The sequence below is a fragment of the Etheostoma spectabile genome, unplaced genomic scaffold (genome assembly GCF_008692095.1).
Source record: "Etheostoma spectabile isolate EspeVRDwgs_2016 unplaced genomic scaffold, UIUC_Espe_1.0 scaffold00570060, whole genome shotgun sequence".
NCBI lineage: Eukaryota > Metazoa > Chordata > Actinopteri > Perciformes > Percidae > Etheostoma > Etheostoma spectabile.
Window position 1 is genome coordinate 256 of NW_022605505.1, and position 2,125 is coordinate 2,380.

At 43.2% G+C, this 2,125-nt stretch overlaps 1 protein-coding gene across 1 annotated transcript; it reads left to right on the plus strand.

Moving 5' to 3' along the window:
- Positions 1-311: 311 nt before the first annotated feature.
- Positions 312-1,354, plus strand: LOC116685576 (zinc finger protein 2 homolog; the record flags this gene model as incomplete). Its single annotated transcript, XM_032510580.1, has 1 exon — positions 312-1,354. A coding segment is annotated over one exon (1,018 nt), but the record flags the coding sequence as incomplete, so codon positions are not given.
- Positions 1,355-2,125: the final 771 nt, after the last annotated feature.

The window sequence follows — 2,125 nt, forward strand, 5'->3', positions numbered from 1 at the left end:
TGTGGAGCCTTGTTTTCACCTTGTTTAAACTATTTATTACTGTACCCATTATTACTAGAAATTTTCTGAAGTAATAAAAGTTATGAGCACTACATTTGCTTCCTAAAACAGTCTGCAACCGCTCATATTTTCCTTAATTTTGTGTCATGAGTTATTGGATACAGAGTGAGAGCAAGTCCAGGGTTTAATAAGGTTGTTCACTACGCTCTCTCTCTCTCTCTCTCGTCTCTCTCTCTCGCTCCCCTGTCTCTCTCTCTCTCTCTCTGTGTTTGTCTGTTGCTATAGAAACAGAGAAGAGGAGAGGGACCAAAATGTCACCACTGTCAATATTGTGACAAATCCTTCACAACATCTCGAACTCTAAAGATTCATCAGAGAGTTCACACTGGACACAATCGACACAGCTGTGATCTATGTGGGGCAGCTTTCACAGTGAAGAGTTTCCTAATAATACATCAACGCAGTCACACTGGAGAGAATCCGTACAGCTGTGATATGTGTGGTAAAAACTTTTTTAGGGGTGATAACCTAGTAATCCACCAACGTGTTCACACCGGAGAGAAGCCGTACAGCTGTGATCTATGTGGTAAAACCTTTTCTAGGAGGGATAGCCTAGTAATCCACAGACATGTTCACACCGGAGAGAAACCGTACCGGTGCGATCAATGTGGTGCAGCTTTCACACTGAAGAAAACCCTAACGTTACATCAACGCAGTCACACTGGAGAGAGGCCGTACAGCTGTGATCTATGTGGTAAAACCTTTGTTAGGAAGGAGAGCCTAGTAATCCACCGACGTGTTCACACCAGAGACAAACCGTACCGGTGTGATCAATGTGGGAAAACCTTTACTAATAGTAGTGGCTTTAAACGTCACCAGCGCAGACACACTGGAGAGAAGCCGTACAGCTGTGATCTATGTGGTAAAACCTTTACTGATAATTGTGACTTTAAAAGACACCAGCTTGTTCACGCTGGAGAGAAGCCGCACAGGTGTGAACACTGTGGAGAAACATTTTCTCAGATTGGTGGCCTTAAAGCTCACCAGCGTCTTCACACTGGAGAGAAGCCGTATTGGTGTGAACACTGTGGGAAAATGTTTTCACGGAGTAGTAATCTTACATCTCACCAACGTGTTCACACTGGAGAGAAGCCGTACAGCTGTGATCTATGTGGTAAAACATTTTCTGAGCGCGGTAATCTTAAAATACACCGGCGTGTTCACACCGGAGAGAAGCCGTACTCGTGTGAACACTGTGGGAAAATGTTTTCTCAGAGAAGTAGCCTTAAATCTCACCAACGTGTTCACACCGGAGAGAAGCCGAAATAGTCTGAACAAATACATTAGCTTTAAATAAGCAAAACTACAAAGAGACACGTGAAAGTGCAGCTTCAAGAAAAAAACAATAACTATGGTGGGGTTTGAAAGTTGGGAACCCAGGTAAAATTTTTATTAATGTGCATACTGTGAGGAAAATAAGTATTTAAACACCCTGCTATTTTGCAAGTTCTCCCAGTTAGAAATCACGGGGGGTCTGAAATTGTCATCGTAGGTGCATGTCCACTGGGAGAGACATAATCTAAAAAAAAAATCCAGAAATGTATGTTTTTTTTAACTATTTATTTGTATGATACAACTGCAAATAAGTATTTGAACACCTGAGAAAATCAATGTTAATATTTGGCACAGCAGCTTTTGTTTGCAATTCCAGTAGTCAAACGTTTCTTGTAGTCCTTCACCAGGTTTGACACCCTGCAGAAGGGATTTTGCCCCCCCCTCCACATAGATCTTCTCTAGATCAGTCTCTCTAATTGAGGGAAGGAGGTTGTTCCCCAAAATCTCGCAATACATGACCCCGGTCCTCCTCTCCTTAATACAGTGCAGTCGCCCTGTGCAGAACCCCCCCAAAGCATGATGCTACCCCCCATACTTCATAGTAGGGATGGTGGTCTTGGGATGGTACTCATCATTCTTCTTCCTCCAAACACGGTTAGTGGAATTAGGACCAAAAAGTTCTATTTTGTTCTCAACTGACCACATGACTTCCTCCCATGACTCCTCTGGATCATCCAAATGGTCGTTGGTCTTAAGACGGGCCTTGACATGGTCTGGTTTAAGCAGGGGA